The following is an 18,820-nucleotide window of genomic DNA, read 5'->3' as shown; positions in this document are numbered from 1 at the left end:
TGAGGAATGTAGCCAATTAATATGGTAAACATGATTCATGATGTTTTAACATTGAACTTCAAAAGCTTGTTTTCACATACAACACAATTAAAGTGAGATAAATGACTTACCACTGCTGGTGATGGTACGTGAATGCTGGCAACGGAACGTGGCCTTATGTGATTGGCTAAATGGCAAAGAACTACACCATCCATCAATGCTGCTCCAATGTCGTCTGGCAAAATTACTTTTAACCTTGATTCAAGATTCTATTAAAAAGTCCATAATTAAGTTACTTTCAACATTAGCTAATTTTTAATTTTAAATCCAGGATATTTTAAAGCATTCAGTTTAAAAGGGACATTTTAATACTAAAGTGAAATAAATGGAGTCAACTCACACTTTACTGAGTACAAATACCCTTTTCTCTTTATCACTAACCTTACATTCCCTTTGCTTGTTTTTTTGAGTGTGTTTGGTTTTTTTAAACAACACAACTACATATATTGAGAAAGACATTCAGCCAACAACTACCATGATACATAGCTCTCGAAGCCATATGATGAACTCGCTACTCATAATAGGAAAGCACAGAATTTAAGGACAGAAATGTTAGGCTGAATACCTCATTAGCTGTTAGTGTGCAGAATTTGTGGGTTAAAATCATACACAATTTTACTAGGAGAAGGAGAAAAAGAAAAAACAAGAGGGGAACACAAACACTTTGGGCATTGCTATTTCACTCGTGCAGATGACAGTTAAATAGCTGAGGAAAGGGTGGCCAATAAGTGCCCACATTTGTGTTGCAAAACAGAGAAGGTAAGCAGGGAATGTTTTTTTCTGCCCCTGCAACAAGCCTTCACTGTTCAGGAAGTGAACCAGACAAGACAGAAACAGCCTTCATAGAAGTCACACCCCAAATCAGTACTGCCCTGGAAAGCGGAGCTGCTACGATTTATGGTTAACTACAACTGTTAAGTATCTTGAGAACAGAATTATACAGAAAACAACTTATCGGAAGTCGGAAACTTAGATCCCATTCAGTATTGTATAACTTGTAGCAACTTTCCACGCTCAAAAAGCATTAGGCTATTCAGAAGACTGTGACCATCTTTCTTCAAATCTCAGGTCAAATAGCAGCAAACACAAGCAGACTTGTTGTCTCCCTAGGAAAACCTAAAACCTCAGAAACCTAAAGAAAAATTTCATTTTTCATTTCACTTCATTTTGCAGCTAAAACACCATTTAATTCCTGGTTGGTATTTTGGTTGGACCAAAAATAGTACTAGTGTAGCCTGTTACATGAAATTCCTTAGGAAGAAATATCACTACAGAGATGCCCTTGTACAACTGCAATGATTTGCAGGCCTGTATTATAAAGGTTTAAATTGTGGTACAGAGCAAATGAAATGCACTGATGCACTGCACCCATAGAGTAAATAATGGTACGTACATTGCGAAGCTGTCTTATTTGTTCCCTTTCCTCTCTTAAATGCTCCATTTTCCTCCTCATTGTAAATCCAGGATCCACTGTACCATAGTCCTGTCGAGATGCACGGCTGAAAGCTATTAAACATTAGTGAAGTTAGTTTTCAGAACTCAGATTAAAAAACTGCAATTATTAAATCTACCACCAAGGACAAAAATGGGAAAGAAGATGCAGAACTTTTCAGAACAGATATATTCAATATCATGATGTAAAAGATGCTGTCTATGAAACCTAATCTTTCAAATAAAATACAATCTTACTTAAGTGCAAATGGATAACTAGAAAATATGGAGACAGAACTGACTTCGATATTCAAACGTGTTTGAGATACACAACTCCATTTCCACTTTCCAAGCATATCTTGCAATCTAGCTTTGAAAGTATTTTCATTGTGTTTTACTTTTAATAAAGTCTTTATGGAGGCTAGCAAAAGGGACAGAATTCCCTGATATGACTTACAATGAAAGACTTAGAATATATATATACACACACATATATACATGTGTTAGGTGTGCATATGCAGAGACACAGTGATTGTTTATTAAAGAACTAATTGAAAAATGGGAAATGTTTCATCTAAAAGTTCAGAGTTCTTTCAAAAGGAGGTCTGTTAAATAATTACATTCACTTTAGTATTCTTCATGGTCAGAAAGCCTTCAAATGACAATTCTATTATTTTATAGAACACTGGCAAGTAAAAACTCTTCTGCAGCAATACCACTGTATCCCTAAGTACTTTTTTTGAGAAAAAAAAATCTATACTTATATCTTTAGAACTTTCTATGTTGTTAGATCTCTTGCTAAAATGCAAACTATTTGAAACAATCAAAAATAACAGAAATTTTATAGATACTCTTGAAATCGTTACTCTGATTTTATACATTATGAGAGTATGTAGTTTGTATCCAAAAAAATACAATTGCATGTTACCAACAGTATCTATGGAAGCATCTAAAGCCACAAAGATTTTGGCTTGTAACTAAGAAACAAAATACCATTCACTTTCCTAGAACTGATTGAAAGGGGTGCTGCTGTTTTACAGATGTGAGCTGGCAGTGGCTCCTAGGAAGCCGACTACCGCAGTGAGAAAGGTGGGCTAAGAAGTCCTAACAAGCCTGCTTCCTGCTACCAAATCTGCACCTTCACACAGTCAAGGATAACTGGGAAGCATCAAAATGATCAGCCAGGCATGTCCTGGTACATGCAACTAACCTAACCATCTCTGTCGCAGAAGTTTCACACTTAAAAATCTCAAGTGACTTAAGGGCCCTGAAGGTGCCACTTGCATGACCTCAGCCAGACATACTCTACTACTGAGGGCTCACAGGATAGTTTCAAGGAGGTCAAGCTTTGCTACCATAACCACTGAATGAAATTAAACCGAAGAGCTGAGATCATTCTTTCTTAATGAATTTGCATGAAGACTTCCCTTAAAAACAGAGAAGAGTAGTATTAACTGGAAAAAGGATTGCACACTGGCTTTTCCAAACTAGGTTTTACACTGTTGACATCCAATATTCACATAGACACTTGCAAACAAAAGAATACTGTAACTGCAAAAAAAATAATTGTATTATTTCTACCTAGATTTCAGGGGACTGAAAGTCTGCTTTAGGCAATACAACTTTCTTATGAGGGTATGGCAGAGTCTTGGAAGAGTCAGGGTGCAACAAAGCACTACGCCATAAAACTCCTGGCAAAGCTCTGCTCAAAGCATCCTTTCACAGGACAAGTTACAAAAATCTACTTCGCTCGAAAGCCTCCTGCTTCAGCCATCAGGTCTCAAGAACAACTGCATGCTGTTTCCCTGTTCTTTGACAGGGACTAAATATGCACAAAATAAATCAGTAGGGAAAAAAACTAAAAATTAAAAAAAAAAAAAATCACTGTGCAACTTGGGGATCTTTCAATTATTTGTTTGCCAAAGCAGCTGTCTATGTCTTTCCCAGTACTATGCTTGTGATAAGTACACTCAGTGGATCGCTGTACTGTGGCGTCTCTTCATATTCATTCCAATTCATGCATCTGCTATCCTTACCGTCTATTCCAGCATGGGAAATAAACATCTGTTCTATCACGCTATGTTAGAGAACAGCAGCTTACCTGACCTTGGTTTGAGACCAAATGGACCATGAGTGTTACTATCTGTTCTTTCATAATCCTGTTAAAAGAGACAAAGTCAATTTTCTTCCATTCATTAAAAGAATTAACCTTTGTTCCCATCAAGATAGTGTTTAAATTATTCCTGCCTAAGGAAAGTGAGTCCTTCTGCTTAACTGTAACACACTCCTTTGAAGGCAACAGTATAAAAGAAATGGAATGAAAGTAACCTCACTACACATAGATAAAATTACCTTACTGAGGAAGAAAAGCAGCACCAGATTAACTAAAATCTACTCTAAACCATTTCAAACTACTGTAAACCATGCTGTGAACAGAGTTCTAAGCCAGCTGTAAGCAAATGCAAATATCCTCCCAACACTTAGCATCAAAATATTTCTTAAGAGAAATGTTTACTTTCAATTATGAAGATCAGTTTTTTTCTCATTTCACCATCTAAAAAAAGAGATGCACTTGGTAATTTGGTATGTATATGAGATATCCTTATTTCAACTCATGTCACTGTATTTGGAAGATGTTCTCATTCTGCTCCCTCAGGTTTCTTATAGACATGAGATGGAAAAATGTTAATAATCTTTGGTATGCCTTATTCAGAGCTCAGTAGTGTAGTGCAGCCAGAGTGAGATCACATGGACATTCCTTAAAAAGGAAAGCAACCAGTGAATGAAGCTGCAAGGCTGCACCACAAAAGATGACAGCCAGAACTGTAAAGGATGAAACTCTAAGAAGCGTCAGCACCTTTAGGTTCCCTGTGATATATAAAATACTAAATCACAGGTTTTACTTAAAATCCTCTGGATGGCTAATGCATAGGGGACACCTACAAAATACGGCATATTTGATTTTTATTAACTATTTTCATTAGGAAAGATAATGGAGACAAAGCAATGCACCTTTCTACACACCATTCAAAAAGAAGATATCTTGGAGACATCAGATAGTTGCAATGGTAAAACAAGTTGTAATATCTGTCTCTAGTTTATATCTATTTTTGAATTTTTATTATAATGAAATATTTCTAATTGCAGTTTCAAAGGAAATTAACAGCTTTACATCTTCATGGAAAACCTTGTGACAAGTAATGCGCACAAAGAAATGTTTGTTGAATGAAAAACAAAACCACAAACTTGTACCTCAGACGACACAGGAGACTGTGGGGACACATTAGTATTATCACTGTCTTGCTAAAAAGAAATCAAAGAAATGAAATTATAAAAATGAAAATTATGATTTAACAAGAAAAATTAAATTATGAAATACACAATATATGAGACATACAACATTTGTCAAGTATGTTACAAACGCAGCAACTAAATTTAAAAACATGTAAGTCAAAGAAACACTGTTCACTGTTTATGTCAAATATTACTTTTACATTACCTCTGCTTGATAAGTGAATTAACTTTCCTGTTACTAAAGCAAGTCAATGCCCTGCCTTCCCCAGTACACAATCTTGATGACATCTTTCAAATAAAGGAGTACAATACTTATTTCTGCTATGGCTTTGGAATGCAAAGTTTGTTTGCGTGGACTCTAGCCAACTTTCTCCTGTTCTGTGACTGTGGCTCGTAGGTGTTCATAAAAGACAAATAAAGAAAACGTTTTCTTAAATATTTTACACAATTACTGTTTCTCACCTCATCATTTTCATTTCCACTTGAACTCTTTCTGGAAGACTTATACTGCAAAACACACACAATTATTACTTTAAAATGGAAGCATGGTTTTCATTTGAACTAAATGGCTTGATATCACTCAGATGTTACTTATTACTGGTGAAGCTGCTGAGAAAAAAAACATGTTACAGAACCAAAGGAGCAAAAAAGAAACAAAACAGAAAAGAAACATCTAGTTCCTAGGTTAGTCAAGATCTTTGTTATGTTGATGAGAGGATAAGAGCATTTTAAAACTAAATAAATACTTTCATAATGTGACTCTGACTGCGTATGACAGTTGATCCAAGTGAAGAGACCTTATAACAACTGCTACTCTGAAGCATTATTTCTCAGAAAAAATTATGCAACCCATGAAAGTTGCTTTTACAATATGTTTTATTATGTAACTTTGAGTGCTTACACTTTGAAAGATTGACTTACTGTATAAAATTAACATTGAAAAAAATCAATATTTTGTCTATAACTTCAAAGCCTGATCACATCCTTTCATCTATTTAAGACCAGCACTTTTTCCACAATTCTGTCTGATTTGTTGCGCACTGCCTTCATCACTGTCCCACTTCGTGGAAGTGTAGGAAATGAAGGAGGGATTGAAGGAAGAAATTTACAAAAGCGGTATTTAAGAAAATAAGTGTGTTACATTGTCTGCAGAGCAAACGTACAAAAAATAGAAAAAACCATGCAGCTAGAATTAAAAAGATCTATCACTACAAAACTCTGGTAAGTGCGCTGTGTGTATATGGCTGGCCTACACATCTTTATAACACGTAACACAGGCTAAATTAAGAGACTAACTTTGGAACTGGAAGGATGCCTCTCCTTCAAAGATCCGACTTTTAGGGGTACATACAGGTTTTAGTTAGAAGAATTTCTTAAAAAGGAAGAAAAACCTGACTTGCAGCTATGTTCTTTAACACTAATAAACACAAACCTACATAGCTCTGTTATAGAAAGTTGTCTTTATTAGTTATGCATAGAACATGCTTGTCTTCTTCAAAGTTATAACTGAGCACTGTTGGATTGTAAAATTGAACAGCTTTATAGAGTCGAACTTTCAACAGCTTTTGAACTACATCCGGAACGATTCTGACAACAATAGTGAAGAGCATCTCTCTTGAACATCGAAGTCTAGGACAAACATAGCCTTTGTTAGCTGTCTTACTGGCATTCATTTTCCGTGCAAACTAAACATGACTTTTGAAGAGTGATTGAATAAAGTGTCAGTTGTTGGTTTGTGGGATTCTTTTGTTGTTTTGGAGTTTTTGTTTGTTTTGAGGGGGTGAGGGGGGGGGTGGATTTTTTTTTGTCTTGGTGGTTGGTTTTGGGTTTTTTTTTTAAACTATGCATGGAGTACAGGTATTTCTGGGGTCAGACAGAGACCTATTACATATATCCATGACTGGATATTTCTCTTCTTGGGTTTATTTCCTGTAAGTTTGCAGTACAAAGGAATATATTACTTTGGCAGCTGATAAGGCAAAGCCTAATTTTCCACACCCTGCAGACCTCCGCTGCTGACTTCTGTTTATACAGGCCTTTGGCCAGTTCTGCGTTCATGTTTTTCCACCATAATTATCCATATCAAAGCTAGCATGTAGCATATCCACAATGGAAAAGAATTTCAGCTTGGATGTAGCCAAGATCCAAAACAACTACCAACTATTCCAGGAAAAAAAAAAAAAGTGTTCTGGCTGATAAAAATTGTCCTCAATGGTAAGATTCTTTTTACATATTTAATGCAACACAGGTTTCAGGTTCCAAGACTTCAGTGGAATGCCACAATAAGAGGAGTTCTGATTCTCACGGTCATTTTCCTATCCTTCTGCTGCACAGTACAACTGCACAATAAAAATATAAGTATAATAAAGATGCCCTATAAATACTTCTGGATGCTGATCCAAATAAATTTTCCCTGTTCTAATGATGCCCATTGCAGTAATTTAGCATGTATTCTTAACATATTAATGTTTGGCAGTACAGAAATGATTATTCAATGAGCTTTTTTGCCAAGAAAACACGGACATAATATGAATTATATCTTCACTGGTTTCTCAGAACAGCAGTGGTACCTGGGTTTTTTTTTCCCAGTTTGCCATGGAAGACAGACTTCATTTCACTTGCTTATTGCCTTGTTTTTGCAAATGAAACTATTAGTGATACAGTATTTCTTGTTAGCGGTACAGCCTGCTTAATTCACTTTTGAAACATGTCTATAGCTGTATGCAATGTGATTTGAAGTATCTGCTTCAATCACAGAGCTCAAAACTGAAATCTGGATTAGCATTTAAAGACATCCTTTAAAGTTATGAGGAATCACTAATGCAGGTCTTCTGTATTGATAGCACAGCTGTTTAATGAGTCAAATGACTTAATTCTGTTTTACTTAGAAGTTTCTCCCCTTCCCCTCAAAGGCTGCAGGGCAAAATTAATTTAGGGATGAAAACCCTGGAAAGAGGTCAGTAGAATTCAAGTTAGGCTACAACTCTATATACTCTTCAGGAAAAAAAATTAATAGCTTCTATAATCACATGAATGTATCAGACCTGTACAGCATGCTCTGCTTTCCCTATAATTTAATTTCTTTGAAGTTCCCTAGCATTTCATAAAGATGTTTGATGGCAAAAGACCCAAGAAACTAATTTCATAAGTGACAAATTTAATTTTAACTCAACCTAGCACTGGTCAGAATTCTCCTATTTCTCTACCATATGCCAAAACAAATTTTATCTAATGCTGCTACAGCTTCCTATCTGTTTTGGAATAAGCAGGCACTGACATCTGGTGACCAATAGTACTCACTACAGCAGCAAATACAGAGGAAATTTCCTCTCTAAAATGCAAACTAATGCAGTGGGAACCAAAATGCATAAATCATTCTTATAACCAAGCTGCACAAAAAGGTAATGTCTATTTTCCTTGCACTACTAAAAAAAAAATAAAAAAAAAATCCCTCAAAATGGATGGGGAAGGACCATGACTGAAGATTAGTTTCTGGCTTTACCAGAAGATAACGGTAAATTAATTTATTTTACTTCAAGGATAAACAAAGTATTTGGTCAATTTTTTCCTCCTGATTTTCCTGGACTCTCACATTACCCTAAATACATACGTATATATTATTTAACTCAAAAGAGCCAAATAAAAAAATTACAGGTTCCATGCAAAATTAAAAGCATGACAACTTTTGAGGTTTTCTTACCTTTACTTAGTTATATAGTTTCTTCTACTCTCATTAAAAAAAGTGTCACCCACCCACACTGCCCCCATTACCTTGAAATACTCTTTTCTAATTTGTTTACTTCTCCTTCTTTCTTCATTCTGCCAAATCACTTGCTGTGTTTCTGGCCAATGCTTCTCATCCATTGAATCCTTCTGGTTTTCCAGTGGCTGTAAGGTTCAGAAATATTTTTACGTAAAAGGTAAATATACCTCGTGTGCATTAACACAAATTATGAACAACAATTATGAATCGGTTTACCTCTCTCATAAAGCTAGATTATGATATGAAAGTGTTATCAGTCTTAATGGTGAATCTGGTAGAAACCACTTATTTCCTTTCAAATCCTAAAACATATGTCATAGAAGAAAAAGAATCTATGAAATAATTAAGAAAATAACACCCTTTTCTGCACTGAGCCTAGTTTTCGTAGGTATGTTAGGAAGCCACCTAAGGCTGCCACAAATAACTTCAAAAAAGTTAGAACTGTCGTTAGCCACTAGCAGATCTAATTTCTCAATCTGAATACTCATTGCACAGGAAAAGGATGGCTACAAGACAATGTAAGTATTTGTCTGCAGTTCCTATGAAAAGATTATACACATCAACTAGCTGTAAAAGAAATCTCTCTTTCAATGTACTGTATTATGCAATGTATTCTGAAGAGACAGCTAAAGTAGATTTATTCTTAAAATAACAATGAATATGTATGAATATGTCTATTTTATGAAAACTGAAGGCAATCTGAAGACACCATTTCATAATAAGGCTAAAACTACATTTCCAACTATTTCTTCATATTAGAATATCAGGTCATTTAAAGCAATTGCAAATTGCAAATACGTGATGGATTAAAACCTAAAATAATAAAAAAGTACTGTCTACAGTTTCACTGCAATTTTATTATATCACGCAGGCTTCTCAGTGAGGTATGGGGAATGGAAGGCCTACATAATTCAAACCATTTAGAAATTTTTAAAAAAAGAACAATATGGTGAGGCAATAAAATTTATTTGTAAAGAAATATTAAAACCAAGTAAGTAAAAACCTATGTCTCATTAGTTTCAAGATCTTAAAGCTAGTACCATAGGCTCTTAAAAGAAAAGGTCTCCATTACACACAAGGCAAATTATATTGAAGCATAAGTTCTTAAAAGGTTTTATATTTTTCACCACAATTACATACATACAATAACTATGTGTGTAAGCGATGACATGAATATACAAAAGTTTTCTGCCAGAAATACAAAACCAAAACAAAATTTAAAAAAGAAAAAAATTACTCAAATATGAAACCACTACATTTACATTTGAGTATTTACCTGCCAGCTGTATGGGGACACTGGGGAATTCACTTCATCTGTTGAGACACTAAAAATTAAGATGAGAGGCATTATGAAATTTACTACTTTTGTGTACTTTAAAACCAAGTTACTTTAAAATAGCAAAAAAGTGAACACTTAAAAAGCAGCTTCTCTGCAGCACTACAGTATTTTTTGGCTACCTGTATAAAGATGTCACAATGTGGCTAAAAAGTATCACCATTTGGCTAAAATGTAAAATCGTATTTCACTCTCCTTTACCATATGCTGACAATAGGTCTTCCACACTACAGTACTTTATTCAGATAAAGCTTTTTCTTCAGCATGTTGACCTTTAGAGATTACTGATGCACCTTCATTGTTTTGTTTCTCAAAGCAATCAATGAAACATTTTGTTCAAAGCTGACAAAACAACTATTCTTAAACTTTTGGAAGACTCACATGCTTCATTTCACTGTTAGCTCTATCCAGTAAAGTAGAAGCTTATACTAATAGGGAAGGGAAAAACATCTAAGATGGGACAGTGAAACTGCAAAGTCTCAGAAAATACACTCAGGAACATGGACTCCCTGAGATTATTGAAAGTTCTCAGGAAAATAAAAATGTTTAGATTTGGGGTCACTTCAAATGTTTCTTTCTAAATCTTTCTGTGAAATTCACTTCTACCATCTTACCAGCAACCATTTCATTCACATTCTGACAGCTGGCTTAGAAGCTATACAGTATACCAAAAGGCTAACAGCTGGGGATTGAGTGCAACAAGGACATAATACCACGAGCAATTATAATAAATCCTAAAGGGAAAGCACCTAGGCACTTAGCTTCTGCCACTTTGTATTCCTTTTCCTTCCTTTTTCTTTCCCTTTGCCTCAAACCAATAATGCTACTTTTTAAAACTGTTAGGCATAGGAAATTTGTCTGAATCATGTCTAACAGCTTCATAAGCAATCCAGTTGAGAACCACAGGAACTGCTGCAATAAATAACTTGAGTTTTGCTGTTGATACATATGTATCTATTAACTATGACATGTTCTGCAAGTGTAAATTCTTTAGGGATATAACAATCTTTTTACTCTTTGTATGTTCCTTATGCATTGTGTGATTTGAGTTCCTATATATCAGTGCAATAAAACAACAAATAGCCTGCAACATCTACCTTATCTTGTGTGCACACTTCACACAAGGGCGTGGAGGGGTGGTTGGAGGTTTTTTGGGGGTGTTTGTTTGGGGTTGTTTTGCTTTTTGTTTTGTTTTGTTTTTAAGTCTCAGAACTCTTTGTTTCCTTAACAAAACAAGGAAAGGTAAATTTAACCTTTCCTGGATTACCCTACAATACGAAGGCCTAACACAGCTGTACACTACAATAGGTGACAGCATCCCAAATAACAGAAACTGTATGTTAAGTAACCAAGAACTGGAAAGTTCCAAATGCAAATGAATAATAGTTGCAGCATGGTTCATATAACCACAGGACATGTGCGTAACTAGCTCTTTAAAACCGCAGATACCAATGAGAGAACATAGCCAAAATCGGATATACCACATTGAAATATCTACAAGTGTCCCTTTTCTGTTCAAGTAAATGCTTCCCTGATGTGTACCTGAACTGTAGAGAGCTGTTACCACCCGCAGTGCTCTCTAGCAAGACCAACAGCAGTTATGGCTTTTGTCTCCAAGATTCACAGCTAAACTAGGGTGTGAACACAAGCAGATACAGATTCTTTTGAAGACTATGGGGCTGGCAAAAATCACAAGAGCCACCGTTCAAATGGAGTTCTCATTAGGAGGCTGCCAATAAGCTCCCCCTCTTTAGATTATTTCTTGACCAAACTGATTTAAAAAACTGATCTAGGATTCCTTAAGGGAGGAAGGGCCAAAAACTTGCTAAGTTCTCTGTCACCCATGTAGTCAGAAATGGGAAGCTGTAATTTCCCAATTTCTGAAAGACAAAGCTCTGGGTGTTTCTGTTTGTTGTTTGTTTGTGGTGTGGTTTTTTGTTTGGTGTTTTTTTTGTTTTTTTAAATTCAAAGAAAGAGCGTAAGAGTACAGCTCCTGCAGACAATGGATTCCTCATTGACACATCGTCCACAAACAGTAAAGGTTTTGCAAGCTGAACTCTGAGCAACATTTTCCAACAGCTCTTAAAAGCACAAAAGGACTGCCAGGGAAGAAAATTTAGATGCCCAAGCACAGCTACAGTGCCATTTTATGTAACACAGGACCTAACATCTGCACAGGACCATTACCTGTGGGAGACATGACCTTCTGGACTGGAACTGGATGTCTAAAACATCACTGAATGCTTATCTTTAGGCACCTGAATTACTGCCATACTCAGACCCACAAATTAGTTTCTGGATGACATCAATTTCCCTAAAGACTCAAAAGAGCATATTTTTTTTTAATCTCAAAGAAAGAAGCTCAAGAACAGATTATTTGTGTAGCTTCTATTTAATCTTGAGCTAAAAACATTATGACAGAAGATGGCAGTAGCAACACAAAATAAATATAAAAATTAAATTAATAAAATATTGAAAGCTGTGATACATTTAAGTATATCAATACCATTTTTCAGATTCCATTGGCTGCTTTGGCCTGTTCCTTGTGCTTACTGAAACGGAATGATTAAGAAGCCTAGAAAGAAAAAAAATACATATTCATTCAACAGCTTTGTAGCCAACCTTTTTCTTAGAATATGTTACTTTTACTGTGTAACATTTCCTGTAAGTAAAAAGTTTTGAACATTAAGGTGACATTTTCCATAAAAATAGAATATGTATGTGTGTACACATATGAAATCCAAGCCCAATCCTGCTTCCATTTAAATCAACAATATTGTTTCCAGCTCTTGAAATATTTCAAGTTCTGAATTTTATGGAAGTAAAACTTGATGATAATTCAAGCCAAAATGAAGTCTCCTCTTATTTTTCTCCTAAATACATACTATTTCTACTGATCTCACACCTGTATAAAATTATGCTGCCCTCAACACAAAAGGCCCCACTGTTCACTAAAATTCGAAGACAGAAGATAGTCAACGTAAAGCAGACAAGAAATGATACACAGATTGAGCGCAAGTCAGTCAGCAGGAGCAGGTAAGAAGGTAGCTGAGTAAGAAATACTGCAAGTGCAAAGGAAATACAGAGAAAAAGGAGAGTTGGAGAATGGAGAAACACAGGCTAAGAACTAAACAAAAAGTCTAACGAAGAAATGAACCAATGGAAATTCCATTTTTCTAAATGGTGGCCAGTCAAAAAAGCCTAAACTTACACAGAGATTCAGAAATGTTTTTTCATCTGGAACAAACACATACCAGACATGTGCGCACACACAGGAAGAAAAGATGAGCTATTATGGATGTTTAAAGTGTTAAAAATAACAAAACAATCAGTAACACTTAAACGTTTTTGAGTAAGTGTCATGTTGAACAGTAACTAGAATAATTCTGAATTCTTGGAGGTAGTAATATTACACTTTGACACTGACTTCATGTGCAGAACTGTGATCAAACTATATTTACGCTGAATTATATAGAGAACTAGAATGTATTAAGAATCAGAAAGAATTAGGAGAACACCAACTATTCAATGGAAGAAAGTAAAACAGTAGGCACCTTTTTATATTTCATTTTAATCACATAGGTCAGTACAACCATTAACTTTAAGTGATTGATGATTTTCAGTCAGACTTCTCTGATTATTGTGATAACTCTGAGCTCAGTAATCTCATTTGTAGCTTAAGTCTCTCACTGTGTGAACCTCAATTTAATGGGATTATTAGAAGTTAAGCCTGTAAAACCAACACAGTCTGCAGCATTCATAGTCTGCAACATCTGTTCCCTATATTTTGTCTTCAGAAACTTGATTTTGAGGGTGCATTCCAGAATTAAATTATACTACAGCCTGGAAAAAGCGTTACAAAAAATGAATATTTGGAGCACAGGTTATCAAACCATAATATAAACATGCTATTTTAAAGTCATTAATTTTTAGAAAGAATTCCCATTTAAATTAGCCTTATGTCTTCAGCTGAAAGCAATGAGAATTTCAAACTTTGCAGCAAGATGTGACCATTACAATAAAATGGTCTTTAAAAAAAAAAAGAAAAAAAAAAAAGAAATTTGAGTCACCTAAACAGTTTGATGCAACACTTGCACCAGAACTGACACCATCAGTGTAAACTTAATGACTATATGCAACACAGGCCATTTCTTTTTTATACTCATTATATGGAACGTAAGGAAAAACTATTCAAGCTAATTCAAACTTATATACACGTGCACTTTTCAGCTACACTGTTTCTATGAAACATGTATATAATGTCTGAGTTTATAGTAAGCTAAGTTTATTATAAACAAAGTACATTTTTATACTTTGTAAAACAAACCCAATCCTTTTTGAAACTTCCTGTTTAAAAACTGAAGAATATTGATGGGGAAGTAACAGCAGGTTCAGTATCTGTCAGGTTAGCAGTTACTGGTCCAGTCAGAGAAATCTGAATTTCCTGTGGAATAAGGAACTTGAAAGTTCTTAGTTAAAGAAAATGAAGAAAATTAATCTGAATTTACTAAATTGCAGACTAAGGAATTCATGGCAAAATAATTTGTTCAGCTGGAAGCGGGGGGACAGAAATCACTGTAGTCATGTTAAGTACTGTCTTCCAGGAAATACAATGCAAAACTGAGTATGCAAAATGAAAGTACAAGTAGCTCATATTCAGAAGTCATGCTCTTTTAAGTGTGGTGTTAATGGTACAAAAATTCCAGCAACTGTTTCCATTCATACTACAATTCATTAAATCCAAAACTTTTTTTATTAGACAGATCAATTATCAGGCCAATTACTTACTGATGGTCATACGCAAGTTCTTATTTAGCAATTCAGTAAGACACTTGTGTTAGTACTGCAATTAATTTCCTACTTATGGTTCCTACTAACCACACAAATTCTGTTGTTACAGAAGTAGCATACAAACTATTACTTTGAAAGGGTTCTAGAACTCATACAGACTTTGAAATATAAATTACCCAACAGTATATACACAATGACACATATTTATATATATTATACTCAAAAAACAACATTGTGACTCGTTTTTCTAGTTTTGTATCATGCAAGCATAACATTGACTCCAAACTGCTGACTAGATGGGAGAGAAAGACCATGGCAATTCCAATTATCATATTGGAAAATATTTTCTAAAGTTTGAGAATTTAAAAAGTGGAATCTCTTCTCTTTCACTTATACTTTCATATTTTGAGCAAACATAGTATCACGATTAAGACACACAAATGAAGTGAATGATGGTAATGCTATTTTAAGATTAGCTATCTTCAAGTTTAAACAAGCAAGCACTACCTAGGATCTATAAAGTGTATTAAGACACTAGAAATCTTCTGCAGTGAGACAAAAAGAAATTATGGATTTTAAACTCATACAGGAGCAGACTACTGTCTTCACATATGGCTCTGCTTTGTGATCATAAGCTGTGCTCTTAGGGATTCAGTTTTAGGAAGTCACTGCTGTCAGGTAAGAACCCATACTTAACTTTGATGCAAACTGAAACAGGTTCATTTGGTACTAACGAAGATTATTTAATCTAAGCTGCCCTACTTTCTTTTGAAACAGACCAGGAGTATTCAGAGTAAGTTACAGAGTTTCAATTGATAAGGTAACAAAGTCTGAAATCACTTGATTCATCACCTACATGCCTGAGCATAGTCTACAGAGCCCATTCCAGATTTCTTGTTACCTGTGAGGTTTGTGTATCTGTAAATGCTTCCCTCATGGCTGTCAAGTGCAAAACAAATTGCCACTCCTCATGCTAATTTGAAAATGTTCACTTTAAAACCAAGATATCTTAAATGAAAAAAAAAACCCAAAACCTTTTGCCTGAGGTTCTATACTTGAGGTACTACATATTAAAAACCAAAAAACTGAAGAAAAAGCATGCCAAAGGGACAGGAAATGATGCTTCTAGGTTTGGACTCATTCGAATGTTCTTTGGAGAGTTGCCTAATTATATATTTTCCTTAAATAGTATTTAATCTTAAAGAACAATAAATGCATTGCAATCTATTTTTGGTAACAAAATATCTTAGGCTAAATTAGCCAATCCCTTTATTGTGTTTCTATTCCAAGAAACAGCCAAAACTGTTTCTTTTGTCTACATTTTAACTTTGGAAATCTGAAGCTCTACAAACACTTTATACCTTGATGCACGTCCTGCCGCCCTTGTCCTCTGGAAGAGTTTTTCACTGAATGAAGTTCTATAGCTTAAAGGCCTTCGTCTGTATTCATATTTCATGTACATCAAAGCCAAAGACGGAAGAAGGAAGCAGGATAGGTTGATGGGAGAGGACAGGGAAGTCATTAGCATAGCAAGCAAAAAGAAAAGAGACTGCATAATATTTAAAAAAAACACACTGAATGAACAGAAATATGATTAGTAAGAAATTATTTCATGATGCTCACTTTTCTGAGGATTCTGTTTACTCAGACTGAACATATTTTCTACAAATAAACACAGAAATATCTTCACTAAACTTCTAAATATTATTCTTATTGCTGTTTATGACAAGAAATTATAAATTCACAAAACTATGGATTCAAGATCAGGGCTAAATTTTATAACAGAGATGATTTTGCCCTCATGTACTTAAAGATACACAAGTAAGCTTTAAAATGTAAATGCTAAACTACGAAGTAAAACTTAACAACTAGTAAGATTGCATATGTCAGTTCAAGAGTATATGTCAATTGCATTGCAATTCAAGAGCAAAGCAGAACCATTAGCAAGATCACTGCATTAAGATACAACAACATATTACAAGTAAAATTTAAGTTGCAGTACTTCAGAAGAGGAGTGGCTTGGTATTTCAAATTATTAGATAACCAGGGAATATTAAAACTAATCAAACGAGACCCACGTACAATATAGATAACCATCATATAAAAACCTAATATAAGAAAAAAATGCACTTATTCTCTCTTTAATAATAAATTAATACAACAAAATTCAGCGTTCTTAGTCCTTTTTGCAATACTTCTAGTAATAAGAATTCATTAGCATTAAGATTTCATTCTTATTTTTCCCTTCTCAATGTGAAGAACCAATTCTTAAATACACTGCATGGAGTTATAAGTAGAAGTATTTTATCTTTCCCACACAAACACACTACTGCTATTATATTTAACTAATATAAAATGCTGGTGAATTTTTAAAGCTCTGCAATTCAAAGTATCAGGATATCAATTTCTCTAAGGACTTCACATGTATTTCAACTATCTTAAAAGAAAAACAGCAGTGCAGAATCTCATAATTACACAGAAATTCAAAAGAAACAAAAATAGTATTCAAGTTGGTATGAAGTTAAATCCATTACTGTGGGATAATGAATGACTGTAATGAACTATTTTAGTTAATGAACTACTACTAACTACAACTTTTGCCTTTCAGGAAAGAGCTTACTCTCACCAAAGTACCTCCCTGGTTATTCGCCTGCTTGATAAAAGAACCAGAAGGAACACGGTTCCTACCCTAGCCTGTCCACATGCTACGCAACTCCAGGTTTTCCTCCCTGCTCTTCCTTTTACACAGTTGTTAGCTTGTTCTACTGTATTTCTTTAATCTTCTGCTTGTTCCTTTTCAAGAATCATTCTCTTCTGATGCCCAACATGAAGTGAAGAAAGTCAGGCAGTGTATCAGGATGCACTTACACTGTTCAAATTATTTATTTTTATACATATTTATAATATAGATATGCTCTGTCATTAGACAGAATAATGTTCGAACAAATTTCTCCTTCACTCCATAGGAAATTTATATCTCGCATCAGACTGAATGGAGAAAGTACCACCTAAATTACCTTGTATTTGAATAAAAATAACCAGTCACAAACAAACTTTATGCAGGTTCCGTAACTCATACAAACTAGGACAAAGTCATTTTAACATGTTACCAATAATCTACGTATATGAGCATTAACCATACTTAAGTATACTGCTTTGAAAAAAAAATATGAAGTTAACACACATCAAACCAGAAAATGAAGAGACTTTCACATTCATGTCTTCCTCTCCATAGGAGGTATATCACTGCTTCTCTAGACAGCAATTTTATGAAAAGAAACACGGGCCAGGTATCTTGAAAGAGTCTGTCACTTTAACTGTTTAACAGCTGGACAAAACTGTTCTCAAAATGATAATGTGTGAAGAGCTTTGGGGTATAAGGCAGGTTAAAGAACAAATTAATTGTAACACAAATTATCTTTAATAATATTGTAATACCTGTGTTTTTGTTCTTGCTGCAGTAACTGAGCTGCTATTTTTCTCAAGTCAGTCACTTCTTTGAGTTCATCATCATCTTCAGCCAGCAGCTGTTCTTTCTGAAGTCTGAAAAATTAAACATTAGTGACTTGCCTGACTTCAGTAAAGCAAGACACAGAAATGGCTGCATTATTGGACAAAAACTAAGAAGCACTTCCTATAAGCTTATTTTCTGTCCAAGAAGGAGCACTCTGTGTTTAATATGAGACTTCTTGCCTCCATATGCAAGGAGCTTAACACAAAACCACCCTCACCCCCCACTGTCAGTAAAACCTTCCCAAAAAAAGATCAAGAAGATTTACCTTTTTTCATCTCCCGAGTCCTCATTCTGTTCTATTTTCTGAGGTTTCTCCAGATGTTTTCCCCGTTCCTTACATGGAATGAAAGATAAACTTAAGACTTGAATTAAAAAAAAAAGAAAAAGCAAGCCTGCTGAACAGTTCTTTTGTCAAGCTATGCTACCTTGATGTAAGACAGCAATGGTCCAATCTGTACATCTCCTTGCTCAGGAACAGCTCCCTCTTCTGCATTCGGATCAATGTAATCATACACCTCCTGGTCTAGTGAGGATTGATGAAGAATGGAAAAGATTATATTAAACAGTTCTCTCAACCAAATGTTATTGCTGAGAGAGATAAGTACTTATGAAAAATGTCAGATAATGATAAAACAATAAAATCATGCCTTCT

At 34.8% G+C, this 18,820-nt stretch overlaps 1 protein-coding gene across 2 annotated transcripts in view; it reads right to left on the bottom strand.

Moving 5' to 3' along the window:
• Nucleotides 1–18,820, bottom strand: part of LRCH2 (leucine rich repeats and calponin homology domain containing 2) — a 47,715-nt gene that overhangs the window by 1,686 nt on the left and 27,209 nt on the right. The window contains exons 9-19 of one of the 2 annotated variants that reach the window (XM_059824436.1): nucleotides 18,594–18,691; nucleotides 18,434–18,501; nucleotides 18,093–18,197; nucleotides 12,370–12,438; nucleotides 9,804–9,852; nucleotides 8,536–8,652; nucleotides 5,227–5,271; nucleotides 4,723–4,773; nucleotides 3,572–3,629; nucleotides 1,433–1,545; nucleotides 111–248 (exon numbers count right to left, since the gene is read on the bottom strand). In XM_059824436.1, coding sequence (XP_059680419.1) covers nucleotides 111–248; nucleotides 1,433–1,545; nucleotides 3,572–3,629; nucleotides 4,723–4,773; nucleotides 5,227–5,271; nucleotides 8,536–8,652; nucleotides 9,804–9,852; nucleotides 12,370–12,438; nucleotides 18,093–18,197; nucleotides 18,434–18,501; nucleotides 18,594–18,691 — 911 coding nt within the window. The remainder of the gene's footprint in view (nucleotides 1–110; nucleotides 249–1,432; nucleotides 1,546–3,571; nucleotides 3,630–4,722; nucleotides 4,774–5,226; nucleotides 5,272–8,535; nucleotides 8,653–9,803; nucleotides 9,853–12,369; nucleotides 12,439–18,092; nucleotides 18,198–18,433; nucleotides 18,502–18,593; nucleotides 18,692–18,820) is intronic. The other variant, XM_059824437.1, reaches the window with a different exon arrangement.

Source organism: Gavia stellata, chromosome 14 (genome assembly GCF_030936135.1).
Source record: "Gavia stellata isolate bGavSte3 chromosome 14, bGavSte3.hap2, whole genome shotgun sequence".
Classification (NCBI taxonomy): domain Eukaryota; kingdom Metazoa; phylum Chordata; class Aves; order Gaviiformes; family Gaviidae; genus Gavia; species Gavia stellata.
Note: the sequence above shows the minus strand (reverse complement) of the source record. Positions and strands in the feature narration are given on the sequence as shown.